The sequence below is a fragment of the Aspergillus novofumigatus genome (assembly GCF_002847465.1).
Source record: "Aspergillus novofumigatus IBT 16806 chromosome Unknown P174scaffold_2, whole genome shotgun sequence".
Taxonomy (NCBI): domain Eukaryota; kingdom Fungi; phylum Ascomycota; class Eurotiomycetes; order Eurotiales; family Aspergillaceae; genus Aspergillus; species Aspergillus novofumigatus.
Window position 1 is genome coordinate 2,716,605 of NW_020194275.1, and position 16,053 is coordinate 2,732,657.

The 16,053-nt window shown below is 49.5% G+C and overlaps 5 protein-coding genes across 5 annotated transcripts; 2 read left to right on the top strand and 3 right to left on the bottom strand.

Annotated features, from left to right (window-relative positions):
* Positions 1 to 3,624: 3,624 nt before the first annotated feature.
* Positions 3,625 to 5,319, top strand: P174DRAFT_364061 (URC4/urg3 family protein; the record flags this gene model as incomplete). The annotated part of the gene is made up of 4 exons (XM_024821962.1): positions 3,625 to 3,963; positions 4,033 to 4,522; positions 4,582 to 5,174; positions 5,236 to 5,319. 4 exons carry the CDS (start codon positions 3,625 to 3,627, stop codon positions 5,317 to 5,319), a joined length of 1,506 nt encoding a protein of 501 aa, XP_024685825.1.
* Positions 5,320 to 6,024: 705 nt separating this feature from the next.
* On the top strand, positions 6,025 to 7,817 carry P174DRAFT_439040 (Rag GTPase GTR1). Its single transcript, XM_024826690.1, has 2 exons — positions 6,025 to 6,440; positions 6,515 to 7,817. The coding sequence occupies exons 1-2, from the start codon at positions 6,247 to 6,249 to the stop codon at positions 7,329 to 7,331; spliced, it is 1,011 nt and encodes a 336-aa protein (XP_024685826.1). The 5' UTR covers positions 6,025 to 6,246; the 3' UTR covers positions 7,332 to 7,817.
* P174DRAFT_439041 (AP-1 complex subunit mu) lies at positions 7,548 to 9,928 on the bottom strand. Its single transcript, XM_024826691.1, has 6 exons — positions 9,634 to 9,928; positions 9,437 to 9,565; positions 9,016 to 9,245; positions 8,453 to 8,942; positions 8,021 to 8,392; positions 7,548 to 7,958 (listed from the first exon to the last, which is right to left on the bottom strand). The coding sequence occupies exons 1-6, from the start codon at positions 9,670 to 9,672 to the stop codon at positions 7,878 to 7,880; spliced, it is 1,341 nt and encodes a 446-aa protein (XP_024685827.1). The 5' UTR covers positions 9,673 to 9,928; the 3' UTR covers positions 7,548 to 7,877.
* A 403-nt stretch (positions 9,929 to 10,331) lies between these two features.
* On the bottom strand, positions 10,332 to 11,660 carry P174DRAFT_439042 (mitochondrial 54S ribosomal protein mL57). Its single transcript, XM_024826692.1, has 3 exons — positions 11,100 to 11,660; positions 10,795 to 11,027; positions 10,332 to 10,704 (listed from the first exon to the last, which is right to left on the bottom strand). The coding sequence occupies exons 1-3, from the start codon at positions 11,488 to 11,490 to the stop codon at positions 10,549 to 10,551; spliced, it is 780 nt and encodes a 259-aa protein (XP_024685828.1). The 5' UTR covers positions 11,491 to 11,660; the 3' UTR covers positions 10,332 to 10,548.
* A 3,267-nt stretch (positions 11,661 to 14,927) lies between these two features.
* P174DRAFT_365229 (succinate dehydrogenase cytochrome b560 subunit) lies at positions 14,928 to 15,746 on the bottom strand (the record flags this gene model as incomplete). The annotated part of the gene is made up of 3 exons (XM_024822042.1): positions 14,928 to 15,363; positions 15,560 to 15,650; positions 15,707 to 15,746. 3 exons carry the CDS (start codon positions 15,744 to 15,746, stop codon positions 14,928 to 14,930), a joined length of 567 nt encoding a protein of 188 aa, XP_024685829.1.
* Between the last annotated feature and the right edge of the window lie 307 nt (positions 15,747 to 16,053).

A 16,053-nucleotide genomic window follows, 5' to 3' on the forward strand; every position in this document is an offset into this window, starting at 1 on the left:
GCTGGAAGGGAGTACTCCATACCAGGTCAGTGGTACGGTCATACCTACATGGATATCTGGGCAGAGGACATGCCATAGAGACTATTGACTAGGACAATGCGATTATGATCAGATCACCAGCGAGGTGAGGAAAAAGGCCTCGTCGTCGACCCCTTTATTTGGCATTGCAGCGTGCTCAATTGCCAACTTAGGGTGCATTTCAACCTAAAAGATCAGGTACCGTGGTACACAATGACACTATCAAAGTCAGATCTGGCAGAAGGACAGATGACGCCAGAGGTGCTTGACAGTCCAGGTCCCACTTTCAGTTGCCAGTACAGACTACGAGTGTACGGTGCCGGATCAGCAGTACATGGAGTTCGTAATGGTCTAGTTGTGGACCAAGTTACAACTTACAACTCAACTTTTCCTCTCAGGAGGCATCTCATTGGCTGCCAGGTAAGCAATAGGCGAACGCTACCGTGAGACTGCGAAGATCCTGAGAGAGTGCGAAATATAGGATAATTGCATGGAGACATTGGCACAAAGCCGGGAACAACTTGCTGCCAGTTGTCTGTCTGCCGCTTTATCATGTTCCATGCACCAGCTACTACAGAGTAGGTCCAGCAGTTTGAAAGAGAGTGGACATCTCCGACACTAAGACTAGAATGGATACCCTGGTGTGACATTGCATATGTTCCTACATTAGACTCGGCCTGCATGAATCACACAAGATGATTACTAATGAAATTATATCAGTCTTTGCTGCGTCCAGAAGCATTTACATGCTTCCATATCGACTCAGCTAGTAGAGAGGAGGTTCGCAATTGTTGCCGACGACAGAAAAGCCGTGCCAGGCAAAGGACAAACTATCGTTCTAACATGTTCATGTTTTCAGGATGGACCTTCGCGATGTTAGTCAATATAATCACAGATGGAACTATGGTCAGTCAATGGCGGGGGTAACAGACTAAAACAAGAACACGGCGGGAGAATGAAGCAAGTCAATTCGGTGTTCTCTCCTTTTCACAAAACACTAAAATAAAGCCCGTCCATTCGGACTCGACTCCCCTCAGCAGTAAGACGGATAATTTATCCATTTGATATGGAAGGTTCTGACGGGCTGGGCCTCTGAGGGGTGAATCTGAGCCGACGGAGGAGCAGGAGCTAAGAAGCACATGCAAGTCGAAAACAACCCCTCAGAGGCAGAAGCCAAAATGAAACTCTTGGACAATAATTGACAAATAAACTTGAAACCCAGCAGTCCCAGCAGTATGGCCAGGATCGTGTCTCCCGCGCTAATCTTGACGCCGGTGCGTTGAGGTTTAAAGAGGGTGTCCAAGGGGTCGTAAAGCGAAAAATAAGCCATCTATGTTAGCCTGTTAGTCCTGTTAGGCCAGGGAGAAGTCCACAGCGTTTTCACATATCACCCTGGCCTTTGTGCATTTGTCTCAGAAGAATTATTATTATTAAACCAGAAGGTTACAAGGAGAGTAACACCGCATTCAAGCTATTCCAGCAATGCAAAAAAGCATATAAACTAGATAAGATGCAATGTCAATAGTACAATAATACATACCGCTATACTCTGTAGTCCGTTCTCTAGAGTCTACAGGCTATGGCCCGCCATCTGAGCTCACAGTGGGTCTGCTGAACAGTCCGCTTCAGCCGTTTAAGTCCAAGCATGATCATCAGGATCAAAGTAAACGCAAAGCTATTATTGTTTGCCACTCATCCAGTCTAATGACTTGAAAGGTTGAGCTATTCTTGTCGACAACAATGATAGCAACAACAAGAATAAGAGGGGAGATGCAAGTAGCTTCCAGCCAACAGCATGTGAGTTGTGAATGTTGACTTACTTGGCCCGTAGCCAGTGGCGTCAAGTAAATGTGGGGCTTGCAATTTGCATATAACAATGGCATTTTCGTCTCTACGTAGTCAGTCTCTCGCGTAGATAGTTGTTATTATTATGTAGGTCTGCAGGATATACTATTGAGGACATGTGTCAAGACCAAGAAGCATAGGTGCGAGATGGTGGCGATGATAACACACCAGCCACCAAAAATGGAAGCGTTGGAAAGTAAAGTAGTCTAAGGATCCGGACCGGCCAGAAATCTAGATCCGCTTTCCGCACCCTTGGGGCCAAGGGGAGAAGAGGAAAAGATCCCGGACCAGTTTGAATGGCGAATGACTCCTGAGTCCTGACCCATAATCTAGATAGATAGTCCAAATACGGAGAAGTGCCATAAATGATAAATTATTCTTGCCGGCCTTGTCCACCTGGCTGTCCGTGCTCATACCGGCACCCCTTGGAAGTTGTCGCTAACTGTTGTGGGTAAAAGAAAGAGAAATGCTAATGGCGTAAGTAGTAAAAGTAACCTAATAAGGTGGACACTGGATACTTACGATGAATACTTACTGCACTACTAGTACTCTGTTGTACTTGTACAGTACCTTCTACTGAGTGTACCTAGGTACTTGGTAGAAAGTCATAGATAGTTGTTATAAGTACTACATAGTACCTACCTAGTCACATTATTTTTAGGCCGGTACTCCGTACTCAAAAGTAGCAGGTGAATAGCATTATAATATGGCCTGCAGTGACACTTCCGCGGGGTTGATTATTCCGGCAGTAGTACAATAACTGAGTCAGAAATGCATCAATCATATCAACATCGGAGTCTGTCTACTGCGGACAAGTAGTAAGATTGAATTCAACTTTCTATCTACAAAATGACGCGAATGTAAAATTCTGTGTCCTTTTTGAGTTTTTCCTTAGTGTGCACCTTTAACTCGGGTCTTACGCGGGGCAGAAAAAACACCCCTCTTCCCGTTGAAAGTCAAGTGACAAGGATGAATGAAAAGGATCTGTTTAACCATCAACAACACTACCTTAAGCTTCGCTGAACTCTGCTGGATGCCTCCTGAGTTCTTCTTTCTGCCTTACTCCCTTTGCTCTTTTGCAAAATTGCAAAGCTCTCCACCAGTCCCCAACTCCCATGGTCGAATACGGTGATTGCACGCTCACAAGTGCTAGTCCTGAATGGTGCTAGATAAAATGATTAATATCGTACCTAAAGTTCTCTGAGTCCGCTTAATCACGCTGAATTCTCTTTCAGAAAAGGTCCAGTCGCCCACCCGCCCCGCTTGATTATTACTAGTACTATCATTTTTACTGCGTATTTATTATGATTTATATTTCCTGGGTTCTCCTGTGCCTTAATTGATCTCATTATTATTATTATTATTAACTCTATTCCGATACTAACAATATTTATTTATTTATTGTTACTTTTTAGAAATTAAATTTTTCGTTCCCAGGGGGAAAAACAGCGAGGGGGCGCAACTCGTCCACCAACTCTCAGCCAAACCAGCGACAAGCTCTCAAAACAAACGCTTCCTCCGTGTCTCCAGGTATCGGCCGCAGATCATTATCTTTTCGATGTGCACTGTCTCCTTTCTCCTTCAGTGAAACTTGGCCGATCTGTCTTGCGCCTGTTGCTTTCTCAAAAATCAATCTCTAGATACTCTCCTGTCTAATTCCTTTCCACCAGTGTTCGCTCCCTCTTTTCTGGAGACGCTAGACGACGACTGCCGGGTTCCTCATCGGCCATCGACAATCAACCCCGTGTACCTCCCTTCGCCATGGGTCTCTTCAAGCGCAAGGACTCAAAGAACTCCATTCAGAGCGATAAGGATGAGCAGGATTCTTTCGCTTCTGTCAACAGTGCTCGCACCTCGAATGCATCGTTGAGGTCCCCCGGATACAAAGGAAGCGGGCTGCCAGCTTCGATCCCAGAGCTTCCAATTGCCAGGCCCCCAGATCCGGCATTGGACCCTGCAGCTTACCTTCGGAGCATCCATGCTGTCCGTGAGCGATCTCGCATCATTTTCGACAAGGCAAAGAAGAACAGATTGAATCACTTCGATGTCGATATGACCAAATTCAAGGCAACAGCTTCCTATATTGTGTCAATCATCAAAGTACGCGCCTTCTCTCGGTCCTCTAAACCTTTGGTGCTTGGATTATAGCTAACATTGACCTTTCCTCAGAGAGACTATGCGCCGGATTATGCGTCCATTCCACCCCACGGTCGCTGGCAGCATTTTGACGTTGGCGGGAGGCCCCGTGTGAATCAATTGCTTCAATCTTGGCCTAGCACAATTGATGCGCAGGAACGGACACGGCGTCTGATTGATCTTTTCGTTGTCTCCGTCCTTCTCGATGCTGGTGCAGGCACGAAGTGGTCGTACAAATCAAAAGAATCTGGCAAGGTTTATTCTCGGAGCGAGGGATTAGCGGTAGCCACTCTGGAGATGTTCAAGAGCGGCTTGTTCAGTAGTGATCCCACGGAACCATGCCAGGTCGACGGTGCGGGCCTGAAGAAGATCACCGTGGAGGTATTGGCTAGAGGAATGCAGCATTCTGAACATAATCAACTGGCAGGGCTTGAAGGACGCGCTGGACTGCTGATGAGGCTGTCTGAGGCCCTGAACAACCAGGAGTTCTTTGGCGTAGACGCTCGGCCAGGGAACATGCTTGGTAAGTTTTCCCGCTGATCAGATACGTGAGCGAATTATCTGCTAACATTGTGCGTCTAGACTACTTGCTTTCTCATCCGTCTACGCTTGCCTCGTCTGTACCCATTGTTCCCATCACCACGTTGTGGACAGTCCTCATGGATGGATTCGCATCAATTTGGCCGCCTTCGAGAACCCAAGTTGATGGGGTTTCTATCGGAGATGCTTGGGTCTGCTCAAGCATGCCCCAGTCTCCTCCGGCACAACCTTGGGAGAGCATCGTACCCTTCCACAAGCTTACGCAATGGCTTTGCTACTCAATCATGGTACCCATGGCAAAGTTACTAAACATCCACATCGCTGGCAGCGACCTCCTAACTGGACTACCTGAATATCGAAATGGCGGCCTCCTCATTGACATGGGGTTGTTAGCTCTTAAAGATGCCGACTTGCAGCGCGGCATCGCAGCATACAAACAGAACGCTCAGATCAAGGGCCAGCCAAACGTGGAGGTAGTCCCACTTTTCGCGGCCGATGATGATGTGGTGGTTGAATGGCGTGCCGTTACGGTTGGATTCTTGGACGACCTTCTCATGGAAGTGAACAATCAACTGGGACTGAGAGGCGAGGAACAATTGACTCTTGCACAGATGCTCGAAGCTGGCTCATGGAAGGTACGCTATCTTGACGTTGGGGTTTCCGCTCGCAATTGTTTTTCTAATGATTCCTGTACAGGGCGGCCGTGAAATAGCCGAGGTCTCCCGACCAAACACCAAAGAACCTCCAATTATGATTCTCTCCGATGGAACGGTGTTCTGAGCACAAGCATGCATTTGCGACCCTTCCCACACCCGCCAGCTTCTAGTCTCCACACCTGATGACTTGCGTAGCCTTGACGACTTCTTGATGACCTGACCAGATGCTATACGTCTTCTATCCCCCTGACTTGTTTGTGTATACGCGCTTTGTTATGTGCGTATTAGCTTCGGTGAAGCTACCTTACCTATATATATTTCTACTTCTCGTCTAGATACATTTCTGACCATGTTATGACTATGTTCTGTGTACTCTTTGTTTTCATGGTGGACATGGGTAAAAGCACTGACGATGTTACGGCCCTTGCCTGGTTTTCCTACTCCATCTTCATATTGAAACTGATTGGATGCTTCAAGAACCATTGCAATGAGCAGTTAGGCGCTCGGAATTCTTGAGATGTTCAGAGACCCAAGGACATCATCAGACTGTCTTTGAATTCACCAGGGTTTCCTGCTCTCGCACCTGGATGAGCATTCTGCGCAGGTGGATTGTGTAGGTGGGAATCTACATCACTCCACTAGTGATTGTAATCCAATTCAATGATTCAATGGAGCAAAGTATTTCTCTCTGATCGAGAAAGCTAGCGGTAAAGCCCCGAGGAAGGCAGACTGTACCTTATGCGTCCTCTGTAATTCAGTGCACGTGACCAATTCGGATCATCGTTGACCCAAACGAAATGACGCCGATGCAATGACGGAGGCTGGTCATCCCCCCATCTCCATCAGCCAATAATCCCAAGACCCATTGTCTCGTTCATCCCGTACTCTGTACGCAAAGTCCATTCGCACATATGTATAGGAGGGACCTGCAGAACTTGCACTCCACCCGATAGCGCCGCCTTTCCCATTCTTCAAGCAAGCTCGATACCCGTGAATTGCGGGTACTGGTATCAACCTAGGGCAGCGCAGCGGAACAGTCCAAGAATCGAGAATGGATCAACGCAAGAAGAAGAGAAAGGTGCTTTTGATGGGGAAGAGTGGTTCGGGGAAGTCGTCTATGCGTTCCATCATCTTCAGCAACTATGTCGCGAAGGATGTACGACGGCTCGGGGCTACCATTGACGTGGAGCACAGCCATGTCAAGTTCATGGGGAATCTCACGCTGAATCTCTGGGATTGTGGAGGGTGAGTTTGCTGTCTTTCCGAGTCCTTCTTAGAAGTTGGCCTGGTGGCTAATGCGCACGTCAACTGGGCAACAGGCAAGATGCATTCATGGAGACCTATCTCGCCTCGCAGCGAGGGAATATCTTCTCCGACGTCGCGGTCCTGATCTATGTGTTCGACATTGAATCGCGGGAGGTCGAACGCGACCTCGACACATACAATGCCATCATCGGTGCCCTGAAAGAGTACAGTCCCAACGCACACGTTTTCTGCCTAGTACACAAGATGGACCTCATCCAGGCCGAGCACCGCCAGCGAATCTACGAGGAACGCTCGGCGCTGATCCGGAGCCGCTCGGAACAGTTCGCAATTGATACCTTTGGAAGCAGCATCTGGGACCAGTCACTTTACAAGGCATGGGCAGGGATCGTCCACAAGCTCATCCCGAACCTGACCGTCATCGAACGGTTCCTCACCGCGTTCGCGAAGAGAATCGATGCGGAGGAGGTGATCCTCTTCGAGCGCTCGACTTTCCTGACCGTGACCTCTGTCTCATCCGAGATTGGTGACATGAATCCCATCTATGATCGGCACGAGCGTCTCTCAAATATCATGAAGGCTTTCAAGCACTGCGCTGCCCGCAATACGCACACGACACCAGCCACAGCCGGTTTTCTGGTCATGCACACCAAGACCCCGCAGTTCAACGTCTTTCTCGGCCGCTTCACCGACAATACATATATCTTTATGGTTGTCCCGCCAGGCGAAGCAGCGTACAACTGTGCCGTCCTGAATACCATGTTGGCCCGAGAAGGCTTCTCCAAGGCCGCGGCGGCAGGCTACGGGGATGGGTTCCCACTCCCAGCATCGGACTCTCCAGAAGCGAGGATGGCCAATGGTGTCACTGCTTGAGCTAGCACGCTCAAGCCACAGACAGCCAGAGTAGGTATGTAGTTTTCTGCTACGGAAATCGGTGATCTGGCCAAATCTGGCTCCGACCTATGCGCTGCGGTGTGAACAATACAGCTACACCTGGTATGCCCAAAAGTACTGGGATGACGGCGTTCCGGTTGAGAGTGATGCGTTTTCTTTTCTGTACAAGATACCCAAATCGTGGCATTTCTTTCGTAAGGACAATTGCCAATGTTCGTCGAATTTAAATCACATCTATCGTCGGACATTATTTGCATATTGGTACAACTTTTCTCTTTAGCCTCCAGATGGAACCAGTCGAATGCTCAGCATACGATCATGCGAGCTCCTGCTCAAATAGGCTTGAGCGTCATTTGACCCCTGCTGCTTTAGAGGTGGGTAAAATAAAATAGTTCGGAGTATAGTCATTATTGAGGGTGCAGGAGCTGTACACTGGGAGACAGGCTCTACCTGCCACTTGACACCTTTGGCCTGGGACAGAAAAGAAAGAAAAATGTCTATTTGAGCTAACACGGCGGCTTCAAATCATTGTACATCGGGCATACGGACAGCGATATCGCCAGACTGCGTAATGTATCGAACCCAAGGAAGGGAGGGGTATTGCAACTGCAACAGAAGATCAGATCAGCATTTGATCTCCAATAAGGTGCGGAATCAACTGGACATACCTTGGGCTCTGTGATCTTCAGGTACCGCACTTGGATACCACTAGTGGTGAAGTAGGGAATTTCAAACTTGACGTTGATGGGTCGCTTGGCTTTGCCTTGCCCGGTGCCGCCCATGCTGCCTCCGAAGCCTCCGGTCATGCCTCCGCCGTGCTCGTCGTCGCCCTTGACGGACGGCAGGCCGAGTTCGGCGCGCATGAGGAACTCCTTCCCTCCACCGAACTGCTTGATCTTCCAGATGATCGCCGACTTTTCGGGCGCGTAGTGGACGCTTCCGATATTGGTGCGGAACCGGGGAGAGTCTGCGTCTTCTGGCACGGGGACAAGGATTTCTACATTGTTCGCAGTGCTGCGACGCTTGAATTGTGCTTTGGCCTTTCGAAGGGAGTCAGTCCAATGCTACTATAGGGCTTCTTGACTGAGGGAGACGCTTACCTTCAACATATATTCCATTCGGGAGCCCGAATGTGATTCGACCAGACACTCTACCCAGATTAGAGGCTTGACCTGCGTGTTGAGACGGTAGCTCATAAGTTCAAACTCTCCGTCCGGCGGAATAAAGCTGATAGTCCGGTCGTTCTCGAATCTGGAAAGTCGGACGCACTGATGGAATTTGACATCCTCCATTTCGACCGCCTTGCCTCGTGTAGCGCGGCCAGTCGTTTCGAACATAACCTTGTCGTTAAGGCCTAACCGCAGCTCCGGCATACCACTCAGGTAACACTTCATCTTGATAGCACCCAGGATCTCCGATCGCAAGACGTTTCCGGACGCCGATACCAGGAGATTGAGAGATTCAACAACATCGAGGAAGACTTCGTTCTTGCGATAGCGAATGCCCTCGCTTCGCCAGGAGACCGCATTTGTGACGGCGATAGGTGGTCGGGCTTGGATCTCAAGCTTGTGTGACTCTTGTGTAATATATCTGGGGTGAGGAAAGACATATAATCAGTCTCTGGTCCTGCGCAAATCCACAACTGCTGGCCACAGCCACTCACTCTTGCAAGATCTTGCTCTCTGTTGTCTGAGGGTAGCCAAAGTCCATCATCTCGTCCAGCAGCTCGTAAATGATGACGAAGTTGTCGCGAATACTCTCTTCCTCCAGGACTTTGAAATATTCTGTAAAGACTTCCACGATCTTGTGGAGGAAGAGGAGGATCTCGGTGGCATTGGTATTTCTCTTGGTTAGGGCGAGGATGTAGAGATTGCTGTGACGAATGTAGAGGTACTAGAGCGAAGCCACCATGTCTCAGCAACTTTTTTACTTGACAATCACAGAGAAATAACACAGCAATATCCGACACTCCCTGTATGTCCTCCAGCTCAAGTCGCTGGTTCGAATAGGGGAGAAGGTGTGTTGCGGGGAGCGGGAAAGCTCCGAAGGTCAGGCAGTGCAGGTTCGCAGGAGTCTCAACGTACATTGATTCCTTCATGGGAGAAACAGGGAGGGACGGCGGAGCTTTCTTCTTCGGCTTCGTTAAGGAGGATGGGGAATTTCTCGACTGCGGACATGGGAATATCTCCACGGTAGTTGCGGGCTAAAAGGGTCTACTCGAGCGGTCAGTTTGCGCGTTCCAGGCTGTCGAGAAATAAGGATACTAAGGCGCATTGCTCACCTTGCCCTTCAGGTCCAAGAAGAATACAGCGGACGCCATTGTGCAGGTAGAGAGGGTGGTAGTTAGGGCGATAGTATGGATGCCGATTGTGTCAGGGAATCAGTGGGAGCGGGTTTCAACTGAATAGGCCAGCAAGTCCAATATGCCACATTCTGCTCTCAAGGGTCAAGATTCGGCAAGAGTACGCTGTTAAAAAGCTGGAGCTATAACCGACCAGCCAAGCAGAACAAGGAACCCGGTGATGGCACTATTCGAGGGGAAAGCGAGGCCAGGAGGTCGATGCAGGACAAAGATGATGCCCATTTGGGGTCGCAGTCCAGCCCGTTAACACCTTGATTTTCAGGAACCCAAATCTCAGCCCCACGCCAAGTCCCGAAGAAGGTTAGCGGCCCTCCCGGGGACAGGGTTTATATTTCGCTTCTTTGGATTTTCTCTCTTCTCTTTTCCTTTTTTCTTCTCTACGCTCCCAATAGACAGTGCAAGGCAGCACAAATTGCTTCGTGTGATTTCTGTGGCCATTGTAACATTCTGTTCACAATGGTCTGCAGGCCTCCATGGTTGACTTGCGATACAGAGGTGCGAAGACTAAAATCGTAATGAGGGTTCCATAAGAACTGGCCGGGTATTTTACTTACTGTTGCTCGGGCGGTGTCAGAGGAACCGTACATTCCTTGTGTTTAAATTGATCTTGATGGTTTCCTGGGGCCTTTCGTATAACGAAGTATATTCGGGAACGAAGAGCTCTGGTATTTGGAGTGATATAGCACAAGTCATAATAAAAGTACATATACGGTCGAAGAAAAGAGCTCCCAACACATACAAGGAACATCCGAGACGGAGACAGAAAGGAAAACAAATGGAAACAACGCCCTGATAATGCTCCTGCGGCCATTTCCCAGTAACGAAATCCCGATTTTAAGCTGTTGTCTTAAGACCCAAAGGTTCTAATACCCGTTCTCTTGCCACCTTGTTGGCGACGTGTCCGCCCTTCTCGAGGGCAATAGCACCGATAATTGCATACATGGTATGGGCAAGCACAAGCTCCATTCCAGAGCTGGCGAGGTTGTTCGGCTGGGAGAAATAACCCGTGTCAGCAGGTACGCGGTCAATTACTGGGAAGGGCGAGGATGAGCAAAAACTGTAAGAGGACACCAATCTAACCTTTCGAGGACTCCACCTCAGGACCTTCTGTAACTCGTACTTCTGGGCGAGCTCTGCGAGCTTCGGCTTGCTTGTGAGGAAGCTCTTCGTGCTAGGTGAGAGGTTCTTCAGGCCTTCGAGGGCCGGGTGGGCAAAGGGTTCGCGACCGAAGGAATCTGGAGTGGTAGAGCTGCTGGCATTTCCGGGGTTCTGCACTAAAGCCAGAGATGCCTGTAATTGAACGATCCGTTTCCCTATTGCAACAGCAGAATTAGTCTCCTGCGAACTACCGTCTCATCCGACGCATGGGAATCCAGTATGCGCACCTAGAAAGGCCAAGCGATCGTTAAAGCCTCTCCGTCCTTGATCGAAGCTCTTATGTGTCACAGCCAGCCACTTTACCTCCTCCGAGAGAACCTTGTCGCCATCGGCGCCCAGCATGCGAATGTAGAACTGGTCGAGAATTTTCGGGTCTGAATTGACGGGAAACTCCCGTCTCTTGGAGTCGAATCGCAGACTGAAGGGAGCCTTTGCGCTTGGAGGGGTATAGGACCATCGCGGCTTATCGGCAATGTCGGCTGGTGCTTGCTCGGTTGCTGTCGACAGTCCGCGCCTGGCGATGACTGTAGCAGGTCCAACGGTCGTGCTGGGATAAGCGAAGCGACATGCAGAGCAAAGAGCGGTCCTGGCCGCTCGGGCGGATGTCAAAGATGCCATTGTCTTTGTAAAATGAAGTCTCCGGGCTGTGGAAACTGTAAACCGTGTCAATCCACCTGTCCGGTTCTTTTTTTGTAGCGATAATCCAGCAAGAGTCGGAGTTGCAGATGGAAGAATTCGGAGATATGGCGCTAGTCCCGAAAGGGATAGCGCGGGTAAGTACAGTAAATAGTTGTCGGGACCTCCAGTCAAACCACCCAAGGCTATCCCAACTTCCTTGTTGCACTCGCATTATTCGCTTTCAACTACTGTTACGGAGATATGAAATGATGCAGTTGGGCACGAACTCACGGATTTTGCGCAGCTTCCTCTGACACAAGCGCGATCGTAAATGAGAACCTATGCTGGTTCGACAGCGAAGCGGCGGTCCACAAGATGTACGTCGCACCTTCAGTCAAAGGGTACTGGCATCTCAGAAGATGAGTCTGTGGTTGCGCCTTCCTACTCTTATCGCTCATCGCGACATTAGTGAGGGGCTTGAAGGTACTCCCTTGATCAGGACAGCAAAAAAACCGCCGAAGAGATCCTTCACTAGACTCTGAGGGTCCAATATCAAACGTTGTGTCCTGCTTCAACAGGGTTGCGTATGTGTCAAAACTTTGTGTTCAATCTCATCTTATACATTCAATGGATCTCTTCACAAGGCAAAGTTATTGTTCTCCCCTGTGAGATGCTTTGGCTCGTCGTTGACAAAGATGACTTAACCCAAAATATCTAACTTGCGAGAATAAGATTGACTCTGGAAGTCTAGCTCCATATGATGACTATTCCAGACTTAAGAGTCTCACTGTAAGCCAGATTCTGCTTGCAAAGCTTCCGCTGCTAGGTATCAAATAGTGAAGACCTCATAATGGGAAGTATCGCGAATAGACGGCGTCAATGTAGGGTGAAAGAGCGGTAAGCACTCAACGGACAAGGAGTACCCAGGTAAGCACTCCAAATTACCCGGCGCGTCTGATCCAGGTCACACTGCACTCAGAAGTCAAGCAGGACCTTCGGAAGCTGACTCGCAGCCACCCGGGAATTAAACGCTTTAATAGAACAACATTTGCTTGGTCACACTGCAAAGCCAGAATAAGCTTAAAACCATTCAGCTTGATAAATGAGCTAGAGCATGTCGTGGTTTCTGGTGGGTTAGCTTGCAGAAGGTAAGGTAATCCGCGGCACCCATCGACCGGGCTAGGAGATATCCTCCTGTAGGTGGTCCTCCTCCCAGCGGGTTGCTGAAGAGTAGAGAACCCGGCACCCAGTCTTCCCATACCAACGCTGTGCGACGAAGCCTCACCTTGAGGGCAGTTCCTCCAGCCATCATTCAGCCAGCTATATTGCTACCAGACCGATGCGCGAGCTATAATTGTAAAATGGCTTCAGTGAAGGCGATGATACTACTCGTCGCTTGTTATTAAACACAGACTGCTTGATCGTGAGCCCATTTCCTCGCCGGCTTTTGCTGATATTTGTTTCTGACGGGTGTGACCCCAGGGAGAATGGAGACTGTCCACGTGCTTAAATGGAGTGATCATGCTTTGATTCATGTGTTTTGAGTCGCGCAGATGAGTCATTCGTACCCCCGAAAACACCGCCATTTTTCCAGGCAATCCACTGGGGAAGTTGTCATTCTTAGCTTGCTCCAGAGCAAGACAGCGAGATATCGCGATCGTCAAGGTCTTGATGCTAATGACCGGTTCTTGTCGAAAAGGAAGGCCCCGCAAGTGGATTTTCTGCCTCAGACGCTAAATCCCTAATGATTGATACTGGCAGGGGTGCACTGACTCTACGTTCTCTTGCGGAGTAAAGTAGATCCTAGTATTCTTCAGCCAAGCAGAGTGACCGATCTCGGACCTGCTCAGACATCTGGATAGGGAGACCTCTTCATCGGGGTATGGTGCTTCCAGAAGCAATTCCATCACCCCAGCTTGTTCAATTAGAGTATCGGTGTTGATCTGATTGATAACGTTCAGCTCAAAATGCGTTACTGCAACAAGCCGCGACGATCAATATCCCCAAATCCGCCGGTGTCACTACCAAGTCGGGATCTGCACCCTGGGGTTGCCATGGTCCGGGGCAGCAAGGGTGCGCTTTGACATATGTAATGTCGTTGAGCATCTTCGGGTAGTGCCCAAGCTCTGCAGTTGCTCGCCAGCGGAAGTTATGAGGCACGAAGAAGATGGAATGTGGACAAGCTGCCTAGCAAATTGGTCTCCCTCGGGCCCTTGCAGAGATGAATGAGGAAACTTCTAGGTCCCAAGCTCAGATGAAGGAAGCACGTACATATTCAGTAGAACTTCCGAAGTGTCAGATCCAAGCGGCCTCTTCCCGTAAGTCGGATAACCAGCGAGATGGCGGTGTACGACCTAACCTGGTAAGGAGAACACATTCGTAGCCGTCAATGGCCGCAGCAGTATGAAGTATTAAAAAGCGAGACTGGCCTGGTTACCGATGATGAGCTTCAGCAATTCTCTACTGGGCCCAAGTCCAGTAGCAGGAAGTCTTCACAGAACATAAGCCGTGAGAAAGACCTTCCTCCTCAGTCGCGTCCCGCCAATAGCTTCCTGTTGCCTACTCCAAGCTTCACACAGCCAAGCGGAGATCCCTAATCGTCCTCAAAGATGGCGGTTCAGCAGAACCCCGGTAACACCCTCCTTGCGAATTCCGACCCTTTCGCGAAATGGGGCTTCCAGAATAATCATGAGAGCGCTGCGAAGTACTCGATAGGCAGCTTTTCTGTCCAAGATCCACCATCACCGAGACCATTTCCGCCCAATCCTCCTCCAAGCCCTGCGTGAGTTCGTGAGTTGGCTTGGCTGTCGACCTTAGTCTGAGATGATATACAACAATAGGTAAGCCAACCAGGCCTCGAAATTCCTTTCGTAGCTTTCCATGCAAAGGAGATAAGTATTAGCTCGAACGGCAAAGGCTGACATGATCTCAAGAATTTCCGAAGCAATTCATCATGATCCCATGAGCGGAAACGAAGAAGGTTGTGCGAGAATGCATTTGGAAGGATCCCTATTTTAACTTAGACTTGCACGATGATGTGCGCTTTCCATAGATTGTTTCTTGAGGAGCGTTGATCAGAGAGGAAAATAGACACTGCAGGTTATAATTCCATACCGTTCTGAGCACCATGGACGCCATGACCTGTATTCAAATTAGTCGGCCGTCGAGTACATCACCAAGTTTCTAATGATCAGAGCCTGTTGATCCCATTGACGGTAGCACAGTCCGGGCATCACATAGCAGAATCGCTTATCTCTGAAAGATCCTACATCGGTATTTTCCTCAAGTTCCCCCAAGTGGTGTAGCAGGCATGTAGGGGATAGTAGACCAAAAGAATGTCTCAGATATCAGTAGTCATTTGAACAGTATAAAGTATATTGTATGGGAAAACAATTTTTCAGAAAACAACAACTCAAAGGTATGTAATACAACAAAAATCACAGCAAAGCAAGAGTGAGCGCGCTAACCACAGTCAGGCCCACCACGGTCCAGCCAGACTTGATAACCTGCTGGTTGGAAATTCCACGGCCAAGATCCCAGACCAAGTGACGCACGCCGTTCAAGCAGTGGTAGACGAAAGGGAAGGCTGCGGTACCCTTGATGAAAACCTTGGCAGCAATGGGTAGAGCGCCAAAAGCGGCAGCGATAGACGCCGATTCGAGGTGCCAACCGAACAGAGGCGCGGCGAGGTATGCGGTTGCGAAAAGGTACAAGGAGCCAGAAAGAGCAACGCCGGTGATACGGTGAGCGCTAGAGCCAATCCAGGTGATCTGGGGACGGTAGATGGAGAGGTGAGGGGAAACGGGGCGGTTCAAGCGCTGTTGGGCGAGGATCTTGGAGGCGTCGGCTTGGGATGTGGTGGAAGCAGCGTGTCTGGTCATACGCATCAGCATTCGTCCATTCCACTCCCATGATGTTCCTTCTGTTGTAACGCGTTGATGCCTCGAAACTGTATACCAGAGTGTCGCATGACGTAGCGGCCAATGTCGCCAATATGAACCGACGGAGGTATTGGTGCGGAACAACCCGAAAAGCACAAGATGAACAGCGACGGCGTGGGCTGGCTCACCTCTTCTGTACATTCCTTCCCATAGCAACAGCGGCAGGAGAGGCAGAGTTCATCAAAGACCACCGCATGGCATAGGGCTGCTGGACGGCAACTGCAGGGATGGTTAGTGAGCCTCGACTACCGAGCCAAATAATGGGCTGAACATACGCCGCCGCAGCGATTGCTGAGCAACCTTCTGAGAGATCATAGTGAAGCAAAGGTCTCAATTCAAGAATGCAAATGATCTAACCCAGGCAAGACGCTGGCCGTCGTCGTCGTCGTCGTCTAGAAGAACCTCTCGATCTTGAGGGTCGGACCTTCTCGTAGCGGTTCGGAATCACGGGATAGTCAACCTCGGGCAAGCGTCAAGTCACGGGATTCGGCCATACTGCGTCCATTCCAGCCAATCATTCCGACCGTATTACCACACGGAAGATTCTTCTTCCATTCCACCACCGCTCGTAGTTTCCGTGCTTCCCTTTTGTGTGCGATGTTCTCATCCTCTTCTCTTCCTT

What these genes read in the sequence shown, in the direction of transcription:
- P174DRAFT_439041 (XM_024826691.1), bottom strand. Translation starts at nt 9,672, where the DNA reads ATGGCGTCCGCTGTATTCTTCTTGGACCTGAAGGGCAAG. An exon ending in TCTTGGACCTGAAGGGCAAG is followed by an intron (nt 9,566 to 9,633) that starts GTGAGCAATGCG and finishes CCGCTCGAGTAG; the next exon opens with ACCCTTTTAGCCCGCAACTA. An exon ending in GAGAGCAAGATCTTGCAAGA is followed by an intron (nt 8,943 to 9,015) that starts GTGAGTGGCTGT and finishes TCCTCACCCCAG; the next exon opens with ATATATTACACAAGAGTCAC.
- P174DRAFT_439042 (XM_024826692.1), bottom strand. Translation starts at nt 11,490, where the DNA reads ATGGCATCTTTGACATCCGCCCGAGCGGCCAGGACCGCTCTTTGCTCT. An exon ending in CGATCGCTTGGCCTTTCTAG is followed by an intron (nt 11,028 to 11,099) that starts GTGCGCATACTG and finishes CTGTTGCAATAG; the next exon opens with GGAAACGGATCGTTCAATTA. An exon ending in TGAGGTGGAGTCCTCGAAAG is followed by an intron (nt 10,705 to 10,794) that starts GTTAGATTGGTG and finishes TATTTCTCCCAG; the next exon opens with CCGAACAACCTCGCCAGCTC.
- P174DRAFT_439040 (XM_024826690.1), top strand. Translation starts at nt 6,247, where the DNA reads ATGGATCAACGCAAGAAGAAGAGAAAGGTGCTTTTGATGGGGAAGAGT. An exon ending in AATCTCTGGGATTGTGGAGG is followed by an intron (nt 6,441 to 6,514) that starts GTGAGTTTGCTG and finishes ACTGGGCAACAG; the next exon opens with GCAAGATGCATTCATGGAGA.